The sequence below is a fragment of the Oryctolagus cuniculus genome, chromosome 15 (genome assembly GCF_964237555.1).
Source record: "Oryctolagus cuniculus chromosome 15, mOryCun1.1, whole genome shotgun sequence".
NCBI lineage: Eukaryota > Metazoa > Chordata > Mammalia > Lagomorpha > Leporidae > Oryctolagus > Oryctolagus cuniculus.
In genome coordinates, this window is record NC_091446.1 from 83,780,829 (window position 1) to 83,800,604 (window position 19,776).

Here is a 19,776-nt window from a genome sequence, read left to right on the forward strand (position 1 = left end):
TTCAGCACTGGGGTCAGCACCGTGTTCACCAGAGCAGCCTGTCTGTTGAAGTCCACCCTGCTCGTCTGCTTTGGCTTCACATAGATGAAAAGACAGCTGCCATACATGAGAGACAGGACGATGAGGTGAGACGAGCAGGTGGAGAAAGCTTTCTGCCGCTCCTTGGCTGACGGGAGCCTCACGATGGTGACTACGATGTTGCTGTATGCAATGACGGTGACAAGAAGAGTTGTAAAAAGAATCAAAAAAGCAATATCGAAGAATAACATTTCAACAGACCTGGTATCAGAACAGGACAGCTTAGCCAAAGGCCCAAAATCACAGAAGAAGTGGGGGATGACATTGGGGCCACAGAAGGACAACTGGGAAAGATGGACAACTGGGACCACCATGAAGAGGAATCCCGAAGTGAAGCAGGCAGTGACTAGGAGGGAGCTCACCCTGGGGCTCATGATGCTGGAGTAACGCAGAGGTCTGCAAATGGCCAGGTACCGATCCAGAGACAACACTGCCATAAGGAAGAAAATCATTGAACCCAGGGAAAGAGAGACAAAAGCTTGCATGAAGCAGGCAGCAAAGGAAATCACTTGCCTCCCTGACAGGAAGATGGCCAGCAGTTTAGGAATCACCGTGGTTATGAAGCAGCATTCCACAAAGGAGAAAGTGCTGAGGAAGAAGTACATGGGTGTGTGGAGGCGATGGTCAGCCCAGGTGATGGTGATGATGAGCGTGTTTCCCATGATGGAGGCCAGGTATGCCAGCAGGTGCACCAGGAACAGTATTTTCCCCAGGTGCTGGACAGCAGGGAAGCCCTCCAGGATGAACTCCTGGACCACACTCCTGTTATCTGTATCCCACATCATCATCTTTTCCGTTTCTTCTTCAACTCTCACTGGGCTATTGTGCAGTGTGAACAATGTAGAAAGGAGAATCCTTTTTCATTAAACCTAAAAAAAGTAGAAATTTATGTTTTTTATTAGAGAGAGAAAGGCCCACTGTCCACTGATTCACAACCCCAAATGCCCACACAACAGCCAGCTTGGGGTCTGTGCAAAGCAAAGAGCTTTGAACTCAGACCTCGCACATGGATACCAGGGACCCAAGCACATGAGCCATGTGTGTACATCATCTAGAACCTGGAATTGGGAGGAGGGCTTCAAACTGAAGTAGGATCTTCAATAGGGGAAGTAGGCACTCCAAAGAGCACCTTAACCTCTAGGCCAAATCACAGCTTCAACTATTTTGAAACATTAGATTTTATATATAACTTTTGACTGTTGCTAAATAAAAATAAGTTATTTTAATACCTGAACATAATTTGTGCAGCCAAAAGACCTAAGTTAGGACTGTGCTTGCAAGTAGCAATCTGCTTAAATGATGATGTTGGGGCCAGCACAGAGGCACCAGAGTTAACCTCTAGTTATGGTGCTAGCATTCCATGTCAGAGTGCTGGTTTGAGTCCTGACTACTCTGCTTCCAATCCAGCTTTCTGCTAATGCCTGGGGAAGTGTTGGCCCACGTGCTGGGGAACATGGCCAGCCATGTGGAAGACCTAGATGGAGCTCTTAGCTCCTGACTTCAGCCAAGTCCAGCCTGTCTGTTGTGGCCATTTAGGAGTAAATAAACAGAAGGATGATCTCTCTCTCTCTCTCTCTCTCTCTCTCTCTCTCTCTCTAGTTCCGTGTGTGTGTGTGTGTGTGTGTGTCTATCTCTGACATACTGACTTTCAATAATAAAAAGATTTGAAATAAAAACACTGGATTGTAATAGTTATTTTGCTCTATATTCTATAGCTACCCTAAAAAATAATCTGTATGCCAACCACGTTTCTGATCATGCCACATCTTACTGATAAGAAAATACTCATATTATACAGCCACACTTTCAATATTGCCAAAGGAAAATTATAACTGAAAAATATGTTCATGGAATTCTGTAATCCCACAAAACACATCCCTTCATGTCTTAGGACTAGTTTCCAAATTTGGGGATATAGTGTCATTGAAGGAAAACCATTCTAGGGCACCAACTGCAGCTCCCTTGAAGTGAGTGAGATGGGACAGCCGGATGTTAGAGTCTCAGCCCACCTCTTTTAACCCAAGGCTGACATCACGCTAAGCAGTCATCCAGGCCAGAAGTTTTACCTTTTGATCTTCCCATCCTTAGGTAAAGGATGGCCACAAGGGAGAAAAAGATCCATGGTGTGACTTGAGTCCTACAATTAATCTCTCATTCATTCTCCTTCCTACATTTATCCCACATAAAACAAATATTTCCTTTGCCCTTTACACCCACTAACATTTCTTGGGGGAGATTTTGTCCCGTTGGTCAACCTGTGCTCCTCTCAGATCCCTGAACTAGCTCTTTGATTTAGCCAAACCATTCACTATGGGGCGTCTGTTTAAGAGGAACAGACTCCACCTCAGTTTACCACAAATGAATGACTGACTCAGTGCCACGTGGGCCACTTAGTGTCACCAGAGCTCTATCTGCAGATCTTTGCAGATGATGAAATATCAAGAATGTTGGGCTAGGAAGTTGGAAAGGTAAGAAAAGACACACTTGCGCCTGAAATGTCCCTGATTGTCGCAGAGAAAACTTCATCGCATGCCTCAGGTCTGCTAATCATCCATCTTCAATGACTACACAAATTTCCAAACTAGGAGGAGGCAAAGTGACACTCAGTGGAACACTTTACACTGGGAGACAGAAGGGAGCACAGCCTTTCTCGGTGTCTGGAAATTGGAATCAGTCCATGTGCACTCCCAAAGTGTCTTCATAGCCTCCCTTCTGATCCCAGGCCCCAGATCCCCAACCTGCTCCTAATCCTGAACCAGCCAGCTCCAGCAAGAAATGCTGTTTTCTGGAAAAATACTTCAGTGCAGCAAAGATACAGAAATGTTCTCCTCACTTAACCTGGTGTCTTGGCCATGGATCTTCTGTCTCCAAAATGAGTTCCAAGCATTAGGTTTCCCACTAATTGCACTCTCCAGACAGGGGAGGATACACATGCCCTTGCAAGAATAAATATATGGAATTGTCCCATCATATGACTGACATTGGACTGTCTCTTGACACCAGTCAGGAGCCACCAGGGCCAGTGGGCAGCAGCCACATCAGGAGCCATCTGGAGACCAGTGTGCCTCTTGGATCCCTGGTGGCTGCTAATTGGGTACTGTTGGAAATGGAAAATAGTTACAAAAGCATCACAGTTACTTTTTAATTATGTTGCAAAGATAATGAAATGGACACATAGAAGTCTGAGTTGTCTCTCATAAAAATAGTTAAGAGTAGAGTATCTATAATACTCAGGATTTATGATTTTATGATTTCCCAAATTGCCTTTTCTTACTAAGGGGTGGGGGATTTAGATCCTTTCCTACCTCTGCCAGAGCAGTGCAAGTTCAGATAAACCCCAGGGTGTAAATAGGAACCAGAGTCTCAGGGCCAGTGTTGTGGCTTGGTGGGTAAAAGTGCTGCCTGTGATGCTACATCCCATATGGGCACGGGTTCGAGTCCCAGCTACCCTACTTCTAATCTACCTCCCTGCTGATCGCCTGGGAAAAGCAGCAAAAGATGGCCCCAGTGTTTGGACCAACTACATTGGAGACTCGGATGAAGCTCCTGGCTTTGATCTGCCCTGCCCCAGTTATTGTAGCCATCTGGGGAGTTAACCAATGGATGGAGAATTGGCTAATCTCTCTCTCTCTCTCTCTCTCTCTCTCTCTCCTCTCCCTTCTCTCCCCCCCCCCTTTCTCTTTTTCTTCCTCTCTGGAATTCTAATGTTCAAATTCACAAATAAATCATTAACAAGTTTAAAAAATTAGTTTTCATTTATTTAAGAGACAGCAAGGAATTGATTATTTTATACTGATCAAGTGTCTACATAGAATTCAGGCACTTGGATGTGGGAAGTGAAGTCTTAACTCCTTGGCAAACCTCAAACCTCCTCACCTTTTTTAAAAAAAGATTTATTTATTTGAAAGACAGAGTTACAGAGAGAAGTAGAGACAGAGAGTGATGTATTTCATCTGCTGGTTCACTCCCCAGATGGCTGCAATGGCTGGAGCTGGGCCAATTCGAAGCCAGGAGTCAGGAGCTTCTTCCGGGTATCCCACATGGGTGCAGGGGCCAAAGGATTTGGGCCATCTTCTACTGCTTTCCCAGGTCATAACAGAGAGCTGGATCGGAAGAGGAGCAGCTGAGACTAGAACCGATGCCCATATGGGATGCCGGCACTTCAGGCCAGGGCTTTAACCCACTGCACCACAGTGCCAGCTCCTCCTCACCTGTTTTAAATGGAACGCAGTTCCTGTTTCTTCTCTGGCATTTTTAATCAACACGTTTCTGAGACTCCTCTATGGTCTCCCATGTTGCATTCTTGTTCTTTTCTACAGCAAAGGATATCACACCCTTCCCTCTTTCCACTGATGGACATCTGTGACCTCTCAGATTCAATGATATTATCATCAAAGCTGCTAGAAATAAGCTCGCATGTGTCTTTGGGGGAACAGAGTCACTCCCTCCCCTTGGTGTGTGTCTTGGAGTGAAAGAACTAAATTACAGAGGAGAGTTCTTGCTGTAGTTTGAACTTCATTTGACTCCCCAACTCAGGGTGCCGGGAGAATGGACACTTGGCTCAGCTCTGGTGTCTGACATGGGAACCCAGTGTCAGGCCCACACGTCTGTGGGGTCTTTGCCCCCTGGAAGGCAGTGTTAATGTATAAAATAGCAGTGTTTTTCATTTTTACTAGTTGCATGACTCATATATTACTTCTCCAGTGACTGTCATTCCTTATTCAGGTCAGCAATTTCATGTCACATCAGTCGCCTTCTACCCAACAAACCCCCTTCACCACCTTTTGGACTTTAGTTTTGCTGCAAGAGAATTTCTTCAGCTCTTCATCTTACTTGTACCTGAAAATTCTGTACACGACTTTCACCTTTGAAGGATACTCTCAGCACATGTGCTGGTTTGAGGTCCTTTTAGAACTTGGGAGTTGTCATCACATGATCTTCTGATTCCCATAGTTCCTGGTGAGAATCAACATCCTTCTTATGCTTATCACTCTAAATGTAATATGTATTTCATCCCGGATGTCCTGGGCTTTGTCCATCATAAGACACTAACAGAATATTTTTCTCTTCCCCTCTGATTCTGTGTTTCCGGTAACCTGTTGCCTGCTCACAGAATCATTTTCTCCAGTGACCTAGTCTGATGCTAACACCTCTGTTGCATTTTGGTTTTCTTTCCTTCACTGTTCTCTGCAAACACAGAATTTCTGTGTGCTTTACGACTTCAATCTCCCTGAGAAATTTATTTTGGGTGTCAGTTTATGTTTTCCTGATGTCTATAAATTGTTTCTCTGTATTTTCTTAAAATCTCCTGAGTTTCCTTGAACAATTATCTTGAATTCTGAATCAGCTAGTTTGTAAATGTCCACCTCTCTGGGGTTTCTGACTGGGAAATTATATTTGTTGGGTCTGAAGTTTCTCTTCACTCTGTCTTACAAGGACGTCTGTGTGTGTGCAGGAGCATGCACCTCTGCCCTTCTTTGCACACTGGAGAGAAATCTACTAAGATAGAGGGGACTGGAAGGGCACCCTCAGGATGGAGTGCAGCAGTGCTGGCCCTGGTCAGGGTGCAGCAGTGTAGTCTCCAAGCAGCTCTGTGCACACTCATGTTGCGTTGACAAAAATGCAAGAGTCCTAAAGGCCCAACACTGTGTCCATCCTAAGTGACACTGAGAGCTGGTGAGGTCTCGAGGATCACTGACTGCGAGGGTCCACCCAACCTCTTTTTCTCCCACTCGGGAAACTGTGGTTTAAGGGGATCCCTACTGGCACTGTTCCTGCCTTGTGGACCCACTCGTGGTGGTGGCACCACTGATGTCTGATGAGTGGCAGTCTTAGAGGAACCACAGAGACAGCACAGAGACGAGGCATACAGCATGGGAATCCCTGAAAGAACCCTGTGTCTCGGAATTGGGGAGGTAACAATACCAACGCCCACGGCACAGGTCCACGAACTTCCACGTTAGAATGGTATGTGAGGTGCAGGTGCTTACGAAGGGAAACGTGCAGAACTACAATGGCTCTGCAACAAGCTTTCCATTGCAACTGGGCCAGTTCCCCAAGCCGTTGCCCAGAGAAACCTTGGCCCAGTGCCAAGAGCAATCCTGCCCACTACGGTGGAGGCTCTAGTGCTTGAGGAATGGGTGCATGCAGCACGTCTCTCAGTCAGGAGCGGAGTGTGCACTTGCTGTCACCGTCAGCTCAGCTGCAGTCTGACGCGAGGTAACATGCAGAAGCCTCAAGGTGTGGCTCTCTCCGCATGGCAAAGCTTCAGATCAGGAGGTGCTCTCCATGCTGTGTAGACACAGAGTTGGGGCCTCCGACGAGCATTCGTAGAGAAGCAGAGACACAAGGTCAGAGACACGGGCAGGCTGGAAGAAGTAACAGCTCGGGTGCTAGAGGGAGACAACCGTGCTTCCTTCCCGAGGGGCAGGTGCATGCAGCAACATCTCTCTCTGGGATCCCAGCAGGAAGGACTGCTGCTTCTGTCAGTGGCAGGAGATGCTGGTGTCCTGTGCAGGACGTGTGGCTCACAGCTTCAACTTTTTGTCTCTGTTCTTGGCCATCTCCTGGGCGGACACTCACTGTGACTTGGTCACCTGTGTTGCTGCAGTTTCCTCAGTAAGTGTTCAAACCTTCCCAGGGCTGGTTTGGCTTTTGGATGTGCGTCTGTAGTTGGGAAAGGGAATTGGAAAAGGTGACAGCCGATTGCTCCACCATCCTGGTCAAGAATCATGATTGCTTTTTCTTATAAATAATTCAAGCAGATAGAAAACTTTCAGTGTTTCTGTGTTTATATTGAAGTAAATGCAAATATAAACAATCATTTTAGATTGTGCAATTCAGAAACATGTGTACCTTCAGAGGTTACATAATAACAATTTCTAATTCAAAACTCCCATAGGAAGTCTCACACCCATGAAAGCATTTCTCCCCATTTCCACTCCTTCCATGATTACTACCATAGCTTATACCCAAATAAAGGAAACAGGAACTCAAGAAATTACATATCCAAACACGTTAATAATAGCTAAAGGTGGAAGCAATCAAAGATAATATAATCTTTAAGCTTTGTATTTTATACTTGTAGAAAAAGCATAGTGAAAATATTATGCATTTGCTCAATTTTTTAAAGTAGATTACCAAACAAGTCTAGAGCCTGCTAATACTAACCGATAGAATAAAAAAAGGGGAGAGCGATCCAACATGGGAAGCGAGATACACAGCAGACTCATAGAATGGCAGATGTCCTAAAGGCCTCAGAATCAGCCCTAAAGGCATTTGGATCCGGCTGAAAAGCCCATGAGAGAATTTCAGGCATGGAAAGCCAAGACACTCTGGCAAAAAAAAAAAAAAAAAAAAAAACCCTAAATGAAAGATCTCTGTGAGTGAGATCCCAGTGGAAAGAACAGGTCTTCAAAGAAGGTACCTTTCTCTGAGGGGAGGAGAGAACTTCCACTTTGACTATGACCTTGTCTAAATAAGATAAGAGTTGGTGAACTCAAAAGGCTTCCATAGCCTTGGAAACTCATGACTGGAGCATAGGGAGATTACTGATGCCATAAACCGGAGTGTCGATTTGTAAAGTCAACAACAGGAGTCACTGCGTACTTACTCCTCATGTAGGATCTCTGTCCTTAATGTGCTGTACATTGTGATTTAATGCTATAACTAGTACTCAAACAGTATTTTTCACTTTGTGTTTCTATGTGGGCGCAAACTGTTGAAATCTTTACTTAATGTATGCTAAACTGATCTTCTGTATATAAAGAGAATAGAAAATGAATCTTGATGTGAATGGAAGGGGAGAGAGAGCGGCAAAGAGGAGGGTTGCAGGTGGGAGGGAAGTCATTGCAGGGGCGGAAGCCAATGTAATCCATAAGGTGTACTTTGGAAATCTATATTCATTAAATAAAAGTTAAAAAAAAATAAAAACAAAAAAATAAAGATTACCAAAGATAATCCACTCTCTGAGACCAATAACTTTTTCAAATTTCAGAGACAAAAAAAAAGCAATGACAATGCAGTTCTTTTGTCAGTCCAGTAAAATTATTAGCGAAGTAACACCTGAACCACATGTGGGAAGCAGAATCTTTAGCAAGATCCCCCATTTCTTGATGTAGGTTCTTATTGCTTTAACTATCCTCTTCACATTGCTTTTGCTGTATCCCATAAGTTTTGATATGTTGTGTTGTCATCTTCATTTGTTTCGAGGAATTTTTAAATTTCTCTTTTGATTTCTTCTATGAAGTCAAACAGAGCATGTTGTTCAGTCTCCATGTGTTTATATATTTTCTAGAGGTTCTACTGTTGTTAATTTCCAGCTTCATTCTTCATAACTCTGAAAACAGATCTACCCTTTGACCCAGCCATCTTGCTCCTGGAAATTTACCCAAACGAAATGAAATCAGTGTATGAAAGAGTTAGCTGTACCACCACATTTATAGCAGCTCAATTCAGAATAGCTAAGATATAGAATCAACCCAGCTGTGCATCAACTGATGATTGGATGAAGAAAATGTGGCCTGTGTATACAAAATGGAACACCATTCAAGCATAAGAAAGAATTTATTTTGCAACAAAAATGGAAAGTAGAGATAATTTTTCTTGGTAAAATAAACCAGTCCCCAATAGAGAAACATCATATGTTTTCTCTGAAATGTGTTAGTTAATATATAAAATAAAAAATGTATAAGAATGAAACTGACATATGATTTAGCTATTGTGTATAGCCCTTGTCTATACTCCTGTGGAAGAGTGGCTTTTCTACTTCATACTTGTTGGCTAATTGGTCCTCCTCTGGCCTCCCCATAGGCAGCTTTCTGACCAGCTCATTGTAGGTATCTCTCCAAGGGGTTTCCCACACTCACACATGAATGTATATTTACTCCCTCACTTTTAAACAAATCCTTCTCTCATTTGTGTGTCTTATTTATGCCTCTACTTTGCATTCTCATCTCTGTGGGGGCAAGCACTTGGAATAAAAATGAAGACACTGCTCAGTGTAGGAGCTGCTTCCTCGGGGTCGTGCAGAAGTCCCCAGGAGGCTGAGCTTCAGACAAACCTAGGGGACAGTTCCATCGTAAGAAAGCGCTCATGTGCAGTGCTGGACAACCACATCTGCTGATTCTAAGGCAGCAAAATGAAGGATTCTGATGGGCTTCATGGTCGGATTAGGCTCTCATAGACTGAGTGCAAGCATTGCAGGGTAAGGGGCAGCACACGGGAGCACATCAAGGCCGAGCACCTCAGCACCAAACCACCAGTAGGTTCAGACCCAGGTGTACGGGCATTTAGTCTGCCAAAGGCATACAGTTTTCTCAGCCCCAGAAAAGGATAACACAAGGGGCTGTCTCCACTTGTTCTTGAATGTGGCATAGAGCTACCTACAGGAGGCCATTTCTTCAAGAGCCCAGGCTGCTTCTTCATCCCAGGGATTTGTAGAGAATGCCAGGGACTCACTCTGGTTGGGCAGCTGAGATGCCATGATGCAGCTGTGTTCCTGGCCTGTAGGGTGGAGCCCTCTCATGAGAATGGCCATGAACTCACCCAGCTGCAGGAGGAAGACCAAGGCCTAGCCCTGCCTTGTCAAATGTCTTCTTGCTCACCTTTGATGGAAGTAAGCCCTCCACCCCCCTTTCCAAGAGAAAAGGTCTCCTTAGATCCATTCAAAATATAAAATAAAATCACAATCTACTCTGTGCAATAGAGTCTACACTTCCCCAGGCTTACAGAGCTGCCCTTTCTCTGGAATAAACAACTGAACCTGCCAGACTATTCCAGAAGAAGTCTACTTCTGAGAAGGTGGCTCAGGCCTCCTGCCCCTGTAGATTTCATATCAGAAGGACATGACCTATAGTGTCAGATGGACAGCTTTGTAGTTCAGGCCTCAGTTGGTGCAGAAGCCTCCATGGAGAGGACCCGGATCCTGTCCCCACCAGCCAGAGCCATGATAGTGTAGTTGCAATGATGACAAACCAACCCACCATTTACAGGAGGTCGCTTGAGTCAGGAAGACCAAAGGAGCAAGGGCTTATGATTGGGGAGTTAAAGGAACATGTGTTTCCTTGGTTTGTAGGCATCAAAGACAGAAAGCTGAGGAATGGGTGACATGGGAAAAAAGAAGTTCTATCATTCCTGGCTCTTAAAGACTTGATCCTGGGACGTCATGGTCAGCCAGCCCAGAACGTGCAACCGGCAGAGTGCCTGGGGGTTAAGGGTGGGTCCAGGACTAAATCACAGGATTAATGTTGAGAGAGAACATAACCGGGAAGCAACAGCTGCTCTGAGTGCCCAGCAGAGGGTGCCAGTCAGTGCCCGTTCCTGCAAAATCCACCACAAGAACAAAGTCTTCATTATCAGGTCAGCTGGAGGGGTTTATGCCGGAGAAGGCAAACACCGAAGGAGACAGCAGTCCAGCAGTGAGGAATGTGTGCCAGCACACAGGGAGAAAGACAAGCTGCTTGCTCCCCCAGGACTCAGAGGGACAAAAGTGGCAGAGCCCGACAGCCACTAGAGGGAGGAGTGACTTGAAGAGCAAAGGGGACCTGTCTGAGTTTGGAGAACAAGAAAACAGATGGCTCTGGTGAGCTGGGACAGCATTCAGGACTACAGAAAGGTGAGCCTCCCACCTCTGCCAGGGAGTCCCTAAGTGAGGTTCCTGGGTGAGGATGGTGTCGTGTCTCAGTCTGGAGATTCCTGAGCTAAGCAGCACCCCCCTTCTGCATCAGAGACCACCGCAGTGGCTTCTCATTTACTTACTCCAATGGCCTCTCCCCACTGGGTGATTTTTAGAGCCAAGTCCACAGCTGTCCAAAGCCCCACCTGGGTGGTCCCGTACAATTCAACCTCTTTTACTCAATCTAGCCACTCTCCAAGAGCCAGCCCTGGGCAGGGACTGTGACATGGCCATCCTCGTCCCCAGGGGTCACTCACCAAGAATAGCATCCTAAACTCAGCTCTTGGCTTCCCTTTCTTAGATTCCCTCACTCCGGGTTGGCAGCATCTCGAGGTGGACATACTGTCCTCGTACTTAGAAGAAAACTAGGGCTCAAGTGAGCCGAATGCTACTGAGAGAGTCTGGATTTGAACCCCGATCTCCTCCCTCCCTCCCAGTTCAGGGCTCTTTCCACACTCACACTTCTTCCCTGGGCTTCTACAACTCCATGACACACACCTGACACACAGCACTCTCATGCCTTCTCTTTTTATCGTCACCATCGTGGTGCAAGTCACTGTGGGTCCATGTCACTGCATCAGCACCTCTCTAAGAATGCACAGCAAGTGTTATATTTTTATTTTGTCAAATTTGTAACGGTCTCCTGAACTCTCGGTACTGTGTAAGTGCTTTTTAAAAATCTGTTACAAATGTAGAAAATGCAGAAATTATAAGAAACTAAGACAAGTCATATAATAAGAACCCTTTTTGTTATGTTGAAAATATACTAGTGGGGCTGGTGCTGTGGCACAGTAGGTTAATCCTCCTCCTGTGGCGCCGGCACCCCATATGGGCACTGGTTCAATACCTGGCTGCTCCACTTCCAATCCAGCTCTATGCTATGGCCTGGAAAAGCAGTGGAAAGTGACCCAAGTACTTGGGCCCCTGCACCCATGTGGGAGACCTGAAAGAAGCTCCTGGCTCCTGGTTTCGGATCAGCACAGCTCTGGCTGTTATGGCTATCTGGGGAGTGAATCAGTGGATAAAAGACCATTCTCTCTGTCTCTCCCTCTCATTTTCTATAACTCTACTTCTCAAATAAATAAATAAAATATTTTTAAAAAGAAAATATACTAGTGATCATTCTGAGTCATTGGTGGACATTTTCAAACCTTTGCTTGTTGGAGAGTCTCCAATAAACATTGAGACTTTCAATATCTTATTGAAGGATCATAATGCTATTAGAAGACATTGTAACTGGCCTGTAACTTCTATGTTCCTAAACCACTGTCAGCCACAATTCAACAAATTCTTGAAGTTCATACCCAAAATCAACGTGCTTCTGATGGATGATAATGAGAATGCTGAATGAAGAAGAATCAGAGCCAACACATCAAACTCAACCTTCAACTGCAATAGCACACAATTTGTGTTTTTATTCTGTCAAATGATACAGCCTAACATTCACATCTTGCTCCTACCATTCCTAATGGGTCGGGATAAAGAGAATGGACTTCCCAATACAATTTCCCAACGGTGTAGAACACAGGCTCAAGACTTGTTTTCATGCGAGACGGAGGATTTGTCTACCCAGTTTTATTCAGAAACAATGGAAGGCTAGTATTGCCTTCTTTCAGTGCTATGTGACTTCTTATAGCCAAATCATAGCAGTGGTCCCCACTCCAGACCAATGCAGTAGATCAGATCCTTGTGGTCTGAGAGCAAATTCAAGGAAGGGTGAGAAGACATGGGCATCTCTCATCAGGTAATGAAAGGTGGAGTTTCTACAGTCAAAGCAATGTGGTAAAGTCCAACAGGGTCAAGAGAAACCAATTGAGTTAAGATGGTAGCCATAGAAGGTTCCTTAGGGAAGAATAGTCTCATTAAAACATTTCCTCTAGGGGCCGGTGCCATGGCTCACTTGGTTAAACCTCCTCCTGCAGCGCAGGCATCCCATATGGGTGCTAGATTCTAGTCCTGGTTGGGGTGCTGGATTCTGTCCCGGCTGCTCCTCTTCTAGTCCAGCTCTCTGCTGTGGCCTGGGAGGGCAGTGGAGGATGGCCCAAGTGCTTGGGCCCCTGCACCCACATGGGAGACTGGGAGGAAGCACCTGGCTCCTGGCTTTGGATCAGCATAGCTCCGGCTATGGCGGCCATTTGGGGGATGAACCAATGGAAGGAAGACTTTCTCCCTTTCTCTCCTCCCCCTTCTCTAACTCTGTCAAATAAAATTAAAAAAAAGAACATTTCCACCAGTCCAAACATCCTGCCTCACTCAATCTTTGTAGCCCACACACCTAAATTCTAGGCGTCCTTTCAGGATTTACACCCTGAACGTTGTGCATACGTTTGCACATGACTGTGTGTCTAGAACACAAGGAACACGTTGCTTCTCTATCTGTTTGGCACTAGCATCATCTTGGGGTCTGACTACGGAACCCCACTTCTCAGAGGTCTGGGGGCTGTCTCCCAGTCCCAATCCTCACATCAGCTAGCCCCAGGACCCCAGAATTCTGAGCTTATCCATGCAGGCATTCTACTGGGGTGGAAAAGACAGGTTTTATTCACTCTCTAGTCCATAAATCTGCCCATCAGAACCCCTCACAGGAAGGTCAATACCCAATGAAATGATAATTTCCAAGGAAAACGCCTTCTAAAAGCAAAACTTAGTTTCTGAAGAATGGGAAAAGCTTCCTGAGAGCTGTTTTGACTTCATTGTTTCTCAGAGAATAGATGAGGGGGTTGAGGGTAGGACTCAGCATGGTATAGAGCACGCCAGCCACCTTGCTCTTCTCTGCACTGTAGCTGGAGACAGGGCTTATGTAGGCGTAGAAGACAGCGGCGTAATACATGCACACTACAGTGAGGTGGGAAGAGCAGGTGGAGAAAGCTTTCTTCTTCCCCTCCGAGGTCCGCATCTTCAGGATGCTGGCGATGATGGAGCCATAGGACATGACAGTCATCAGGAAGTTCAACATGCCATAAAAGGCGTCAGCCAGGACAACCATGACACTGTTCACATAGGTGGAGCTACAGGAGAGACGTAGCAGGGGAGGGACCTCGCAGAAGAAATGGGTGATGACATTGGGGCCACAGAAACTCAATCGCAGCATCAGTCCTGTGTGGATGGCCGTGTTGAAGGCACAGAGCACCCACACGCCCGTGGCCAGTACACCACAGCACGTCTTGCTCATCATGGTGTTGTAATGCAGGGGGTGGCAGATGGCTGCGTACCTGTCATAGGCCATGACCGTGAGGAGGAGCAGCTCTGAGGACGCAGACCACGTGAGGAAGTAGAGCTGAGCCATGCAGCCCCCGTAGGAGATGGAGCTCCTCTCTGACAACAGATCTGCCAGCGCCTTGGGCATGATGGAGGAAGTGCAGATCACGTCCATGGTGGCCAAGTTAAACAGGAAAAAGTACATGGGAGTGTGGAGGCCAGGGTTGAAGGTGATGGCCAAGATGATTAGGACATTGCCTGTGAGCGCCACAGTGTAGAGAGAGAGGAAACAGCTGAAAAAGAGCACCCGGTATTCGGGGTGCTCTGAGAAACCCTGCAGGATAAACTCGGTCACCAGCGTCTCATTACTCATAGTCTGCAGGCTGGGAGGGGGTTCTGTGTCTGTCAGGTGAATCTCCACACACAGCTTCACGTCATTCAGGGCTAGAGAGAGAGGGAGGAGAGGTATCCCAAGGAAGGCTGCTAGCTTGTTACGTCCATACCTGACACCACGGCCTGGGCAACATTACGCAGGTGCACTAGGATGTAGTAATTAGGACAGACACACCAGTTTACAGTAGGCAAGGGTCAGGAGCATTCAGGTCATGAAAAGTAAATGCAGATGGCCTGCTAAATTCATGAAGCATCACTGAACCCCAGTCAAAGAAACAAGTGATCCACTCTTCACCATCTGTGACTTGGCGAGGTTAGATAAGCATGGCAGTGACTACCGTTAGCAAGGGTGCCTGTTCCACTGGAACCAGCCCTCTCCCTTCTGCCATGTATCCTGAGGAAGTAATTCAAAACACAGTGTCAGAGCAGTGCTACTGGTAATCATGCATTTTCTCATGTTCTCTACCTTTTTTTGAGGAATTTATTAATTCATCCCAGTCTCAGGGTCACAAAATTGCATATAATAGTGAAATTTTAAAATCAACCTATACCCTTAAAAGTCAGTTTACTAATATAATATAATGCTGAGTACTTGTCATACTGGTACTCTGGGAGTGTTTTACTGATGCTTTTCTTAAGATAGAACTAGAGGTTGTGTTGTGGCTCAGCAGGTTAAGCTGCCTCTTAGGACGCCTGCATCCCATATCAGAGCGCCAGTTACAGTGCTGACTCCTACACTCTGTTCCAGCTTCCTGCTAATGCACTTGATGACCCACCTGCTTCAGTTTCTGCCACCTACATGGGAGACCCCAATGGAGTTGCTGGCTCCTGGCTTTGGTGTGGTCCAGCCCTGGCTGTTATGGACATTTCCGGTAGTGAACCAGAAAACGTAAGATAACTCTCTCCCTCTGCTTTCTCTCCGTCACTCCCTCTCTCTGCCACTCTGCCTTGCAAATAAAACTAAATAGATCTTTAAAAAATAAATCCAATAACAGAGAATGAAAAAGATTAAATGTAATATGCACAATCCGATCTCATTTTTGGTTTAAAACAAAGAAGGAGGCTTGTGCATGTACTAGTAGAAAAAACAACTGGTGAGTGATAGACCAGAGTTTGAACAGTGTGGATAGCTTGTGGTATTTTCATCCCATTGCTTCCAAGACAGGACAATCAGGAACTCTAACAGTTGTTCCATGACCTCCAACCTCCACATGCTGCCCAAACCAATGCTCCCAGCCACAGTTGCCAGGAGCCCCACCTCTCCAGGCTCTCTCCCCATGCATCTCAACCCTCAAACCAAGAACTCCGGGTTTGCCCAGCACTCCCAGCATGGCCAATGCACCAAGGTCACACCAGGCTTTCCTGGTTCTGTTCTTGCAACCCCCTCAGCCAGGAATGCCTTTCCCAAGAACCAGATCCACCATCAGCCAACCTTGTCTCTGCACATCCTTCCCCTGGGCACGGAAAGGACTCCTACTTCTTTGTGTCCATCTGTGTTCTCTACTCGTCTGTCCTGGAACCCATCGCACATCACGTTGTGATCAGGCTACCCAGCTGTCCCTTCTAAGGTTGCTGCGTATGCCCCGTTTATCTCAGCACACCCCTTCCTAGCACCCAGCCCTATGCCTAGCACCCAACCGCACTGCAATGATGTTATAGAACAGTCTAGTGTGAAAAAGAGCAGAAAGGTTTCTCTTCTGAAGACAATGCACCTACTTCACTATTTGAGATAAAAATCAGCATGGGATCACACTTGCATTCTCCATCTTTTCAACTCCTTATTCAATAAAAGAGCTAACCAAGGTGCCCATTTCTAAACAAAAATTCTATCTTTGTCAAACCTCAAGAAACGGATTTACCACTAACACATTGAAAGATTTACACAACATGAGGAAACATCACCTGCACTCTAGTACATCACTATTCTAGCAGGTGAAGGCTGCTCTCTGTCCTTAAGAGCTGAGAGCAGAGTTAGGGTGGGGTGGTTCAGAGCTGGTGATAGTGATGGACATGGTTCTGGCAGCAAGGTGTCAGAATAGCTCCGAGACTTGGCTGGAGAAAATCAACAATGTGTGTGTTAGGCCGTTTCATTTTCGTTTGGGAAGAAAAGATTTGGACAATCACTTTTGCTCGGTTTCAATGGGGCCATCTGAGAAAACAGCTCTAACTTCACCTACTCCTTACCACAGCCCAGTAGGTGGCTCCTGTTTAACTCCAGGCTGAAAAAAAAACAAAATTGGACTTACCCCAGACATCCCCGGATAAGGTTTCCTGCCTGCTAATGTCCTCCCTAGGATTCTCACTCTTCTGCAATCCATAGTGGTGCACAATGCTGGCCAGGATCACAGAGCTGCCGCTGCACCCAGAGACCAGTAGGGGGCCAGACCTGCCCTAAGCCACTGCTGGGGCACCAAGACAGCTTTTCACAAAGGAAACCTTAATGCCAACCTCTCTCTAAACACGTCCAGAACCAAGAGAGAAAAAATCTGTTGCATTAATGGAGGCTGTGAACAGGTGCTGAGCAGAGAGAAGTTTCAACAAACCCACTCACATTTAGGGACATATTACCCACTCCCTGGGACTTCCAGGGCAGGTGGACAGTCCCCTGGTCTGGTCGGTGAATAAGGAAATCAAAGAAGCAAAGAGTCTTTCTGTGACAATGACCAAGGACCCTCTGTGGAACCTCAATAGCTACTTCTCCTTCAGGAAAACAAAGACCTTTCTCCCCCGAGGTTCTTGGGGCACTGGCTTTCATTCTCATCAAGCACCACAAGAGTATCACCAAGAACAGGAGTGAAAAGGACTTCAGGTGGCAATGACCAAGCTGAAGCACACACGACTCCAGGCGGCACGGTGGCTCCCACAGGCAAGGTGACAGGGTATTTAACCCACGGTTGTTCCCCACACTTGAACTCTTCAGTGTCCAAGCTCCCGAGAGAATGAAGTGCATCTGGAGGGTTGCTGCAATCTCGTGGAAGAAATGGCAATGGCTGTCCTCAGAAATCCCCAGAATCAAAAACCTTTCACCTCCCTGAGTTTTTCCTGAAGATAGATGGAACTTTATCAGAATACATTTTTGCTTTCAGTGAGATATTGTTAGATCCACTTTGTTGTTGATGGTTTCACAGATGGAGAATCTGCACTGCCATGAATAGCTGAGAACTTGTCTACTCCCATTGTTTTAATCTCTAAAGGAGTTGAAGGATTTTCACAGATACAAAATAATTCAATGTCCTATCATATATGAAAGTAGATGTTCCTACTGCAAAGATTTCACAAACAGAAAACTAAGCATCAGAACGTGCCAAAACTTCATATGCTCTGAAAGACATTTTGAAGATGACTTTGTTCTTTTTTTTTTTTTTTTGGAAAATCACAAAAGAATCTAAGTGGCTTGCCAGAGTCACACAGAGGAGCAGAGACAAAGCTAGTGTTGTGTCTCACATGTTTGGAATTCCACTCCCAGGATTCTTGGCTGTATGATATTTTAGATGCCTACCTAAATCTACCTCCATCCAATGTCCAAAAAAAAAAAAGCCACCAAAAAATCAACCAAGAGCTGATTTGAGCATTTTTATGGCTGAGGTGTGGAATGCAAACCCGGAGTCTCAGCAGGCTCTGGCATCTGCCAGAGCTATTTCCTTGACTGACCAGTCATGACACACAAGCAGAAAGACGCAACTGACCCTGTGCAGTTCAAGGAAACCCAACAGTTAGCGACTGATCCAGATTAGGAAGACTCGGAGTTTTAAACAGAAGATTCCCCTGTTTTTAAATCCCCACTGCAATGAGCCATCCTCGGAACACACATAATTACCTTGACAAAGCGATCTCACCCTCCTGGAGCTGAGTTTACCTGTGACCCTTTCTCTCTCTTTCTCTCTCTCTCTCTCTCTCTCTTCTCTCTCTCTCTCTCTCTCTCTCTCTCTCTCTCTCTCTCTCTCTCCCTCTCAGTGGCGGTTGAGGTTGGGAACCCAGTGACACTCTGCAAAGCCTGTGGCAGTCAGTCTAGACAGAAGGTTCTTTGCCTGTATTTAAACCACTCTCTCCTTGAACATCCAACTGATGTTTCGCCAAGTTTGTCCATGCCTGCGGGAGACACTTGGGAGAGTGGCTCACAGCCATTACTCTAAGTGGACCCTGAAGGAGCAATTAAATTAACTGCCTCTTTGCTGAGGACGTGGCTGTCCCTGGTGCTCACACAAAGGCCAGTTCAGAATCCTGATTCTAGCACATGGTAAAGAGCACAGGCTCAAGTCAGGGGCAGCAGGACCCACCCATGTCACAGCTCAGAATCTGGAACAGGGACCCACCCAGTGCCAAGTGTTCATAACAATGTGGGCACTCTGGGCACCGAAGGAGAAGGTCAGGCCAGCAGCTGACATCTCTGCTCTGCCCTCCACGGAAGACGAGAGGCACAAAGCCAACAGTCCCCCTCCTCTGCAGATTCCACCCAGCTAACAGAGCTGGCCGGCACTGTCTATCACTCACACCTTGGCTCCTGGTCTCCTTGCTACTTCCCTGTCCCATCTCCACCGTCTCCCGCCAGATCTTAGTCCCTTCTTCAGTCAAACCACCCCTGATTCCCAGAGGGCAAAGAGCCTTGTCTGTCACCTCCAGGGATTCCCCCACCAGGCCCCGGTGGCCATGCCACGGGCTGCAGGACCTTGAAAACCTGAAAGCTGATGGTTTTGTCACTGTGGGCTGCTCTCTCAACCACCCCAGGACACAATTATCACAATGAAAAGGCTTACCACACACACACAAACACACACACACACACAATCTCAAAACGTCTGTGGAAAATTATGAGAACACCATACATGGATTTCCAAATTATTTTGTGCCAAAATAAACATATTTTAATTCTATTTTTCCACTATAGGATTATTCTGTATTAGCAGGCAGAGACTAGGCTACACATATACCACCCATCACCCTAGAGACGTGCCCAAATATAGCTAGCACCTTTTGCACGCAATTATTAAGCAACTGGTTAGTTTGATAGGAGAGTAAAGTAGGTTTGTTACCAAAAGGTACTTCAAGTATTTGCTAAGCAGCATGATATTCTTGGAATGAGAATTGTTATTTTTCATTAATGGCTTTGAAACCTGACTCTGTTACTTAAATAGCAATGTGGATTTGTATATGACTTATAATTGCATTTGTTTTTCAAAATATGCAATGAGAATAATAATACCTACCTTCAGGATTTCCTTTGGACTAAATAAAATGACATGCATGAATCCATTTTCCAAGCTGTCCGTTACCATTATGGATGGGTCACCATAATGGAACTATTGAAATAATTACAAAGAAGACTTCTGACTTGGCACTTTTAGGCCAAAGTAGGTTACCGATTCTTCAACAAAATCAAAGGTATACCAACTAGGAATTCTTTCTGTGACATTAATGTTATGTTACCATTCAGA

The 19,776-nt window shown here is 45.9% G+C and overlaps 2 protein-coding genes across 3 annotated transcripts in view; both read right to left on the reverse strand.

The window, feature by feature from the left end:
- The window catches only part of LOC100349877 (olfactory receptor 6C75), a 98,083-nt gene that overhangs the window by 9,537 nt on the left and 68,770 nt on the right, over positions 1-19,776 (reverse strand). Inside the window, exon 2 of one of the 2 annotated variants that reach the window (XM_070058376.1) lies at positions 441-947. The exons of the other annotated variant lie outside the window; for it this stretch is intronic. Within the exon in view, the coding sequence (XP_069914477.1) occupies positions 441-866 (426 nt within the window). The 5' untranslated portion in view covers positions 867-947. The remainder of the gene's footprint in view (positions 1-440; positions 948-19,776) is intronic. 2 annotated transcript variants of the gene reach the window in all.
- LOC100349619 (olfactory receptor 13A1) lies at positions 11,814-18,238 on the reverse strand. The gene has a single exon (XM_051836947.2). It carries the CDS (start codon positions 14,322-14,324, stop codon positions 13,398-13,400), a length of 927 nt encoding a protein of 308 aa, XP_051692907.1. The 5' UTR covers positions 14,325-18,238; the 3' UTR covers positions 11,814-13,397.

What these genes read in the sequence shown, in the direction of transcription:
- LOC100349619 (XM_051836947.2), bottom strand. Translation starts at nt 14,324, where the DNA reads ATGAGTAATGAGACGCTGGTGACCGAGTTTATCCTGCAGGGTTTCTCA.